General features: G+C 39.0%; 1 protein-coding gene across 1 annotated transcript; it reads right to left on the bottom strand.

Moving 5' to 3' along the window:
• Window positions 1-4: 4 nt before the first annotated feature.
• On the bottom strand, window positions 5-562 carry LOC123177368 (cell wall / vacuolar inhibitor of fructosidase 2-like; the record flags this gene model as incomplete). Its single annotated transcript, XM_044591151.1, has 1 exon — window positions 5-562. A coding segment is annotated over exon 1 (537 nt), but the record flags the coding sequence as incomplete, so codon positions are not given.
• Window positions 563-1,764: the final 1,202 nt, after the last annotated feature.

Raw genomic sequence — 1,764 nt, forward strand, 5'->3', positions numbered from 1 at the left:
ATTTGGTGAGGAGCAGGCGGATGAGGTCGCCGGCGAGGCCGCAATGCTCCGTCGTCTGACGGTCCATGTCGGTCACGGGAGACGTTTTGTGGATCGCCTTGAATGCGTTCTCGCATGTATCTCCTGCGCCCTTCGCCTCAGACACAATCTTCAACACATCAGCGTAGTCCCCAACGTGGAAGCTGGGGCCGGCACCGGCGATGAGGTCGGCTGCAGCAAGGACATGTGCCTTGACACATACATGCCACACTGGTGCCTCGGGTGTGCCCTGGTGTTTGTAATCTAGGTCACAGATGGCCGCGGCATTCTTTCGGGTGGTGTTGGTGGCGATTTGCAGAGCAATGCTGGCGAGGTCATGCTCGGTGGATGCTTGGGCGCTCTTTGGGTTGGCCCTTAGCACGGCCATGCACAATGCAAAGTTATTGGTCTTCTTGCATGTGCGAGCGATGAAGTTGATGTCGGCGTGGGTGGCGAGGAGGCCATAGGACATGGCGACAACTACAATGAGAACCATAGCTAAGGATGTTGCAACGCTTGCCATTGTAGTTTACACTTTGTATGAACCTAGGCGTTGCTGTGTTGATGTAATACACGAGACTCTACATATCTATATATGCACGGCACATGGGAGGAAATCATACTGATATGATACGCCTTAATGATGGTCTATTTGTTCTTTTTGCTAAAGGTAAGCACATATCAAATGTGTAATAGTACTTGCGAATCAAATAGTGATGTAGTTATTAAATGTAGAATAAATGCATCAAATCAAAAAATAAGGGTACCCCTACTTTCATTGAGCTTAGAATTCCCAAATTGATGTATCTTCTTTATGAGAGGAAAGATAAACTAATCTTTGATAGTAGAAATTTATACAAAAATCAACTAATAAATGAGCTCAAGTAAAAAAATAGTAAAGGCATTGATATGGAGTATAAATATTTATAGGTGGACATAATGTGAGAAAATAATTATAATATTGTCCGCCTTTATCATGATTTTTTTGGCTACACACCTGGTGGTGCCCACAGCTATAAATATTAAACAATTTTTCTACAAATAAGTGTAAATTAATATACCTTCTTCATGAGAGGTAAAATAGATGTTGATACAAAAAATTATACCAAAATCAACTAATAAATGTGCTCTAGCAAAAACAAACTGATGTAGTGGCATGAAGTATATACTTTTATAATATGGACGGCATGCGAGAAAATCCTTATGATATGATCTGCCTTAATCACAATATATTTATTCATTTTGCTATATGGAGTGTAATAAGAAATCAAATAAATGAATGAAGGATCGAGTACTCTAAGTCTCCCGAATTCATTAGTGAATAAATATACATTTTTTTTGCAAATCAACAAATAAATGTACTCCCGTTGTGCTTTCCATGAGTCGGAATTTTGTTTCAAGAATGTAACAAATGAAGACAATCAAAGTTGATACGAAGTGTATCTGGACATGGCAATCCCACCACCTAAATTTTATCATTGAACACTGATTGATAAGTTGGTCAAGAAGAACAATTATGTACAATTAAGAACAGAGAAAGGAACAACTCTATCATGTTGAGACCGAAACTGTCGTCTAATCCCGGTTGCACATACACTTGGTATGAACTGTAAAATACAAAAAAAATCTGAATTTTTGTCAACAAACTTTTCTTAGTTTTTCCCCTGCAAAAAAATTGCTTATGTTTTAACCTACTTGCTCATTTCGTGATGATGATCTGGGAAAAGAAAGAAAAATAAAATTTTT

The sequence above is a fragment of the Triticum aestivum genome, unplaced genomic scaffold (assembly GCF_018294505.1).
Source record: "Triticum aestivum cultivar Chinese Spring unplaced genomic scaffold, IWGSC CS RefSeq v2.1 scaffold136465, whole genome shotgun sequence".
NCBI lineage: Eukaryota > Viridiplantae > Streptophyta > Magnoliopsida > Poales > Poaceae > Triticum > Triticum aestivum.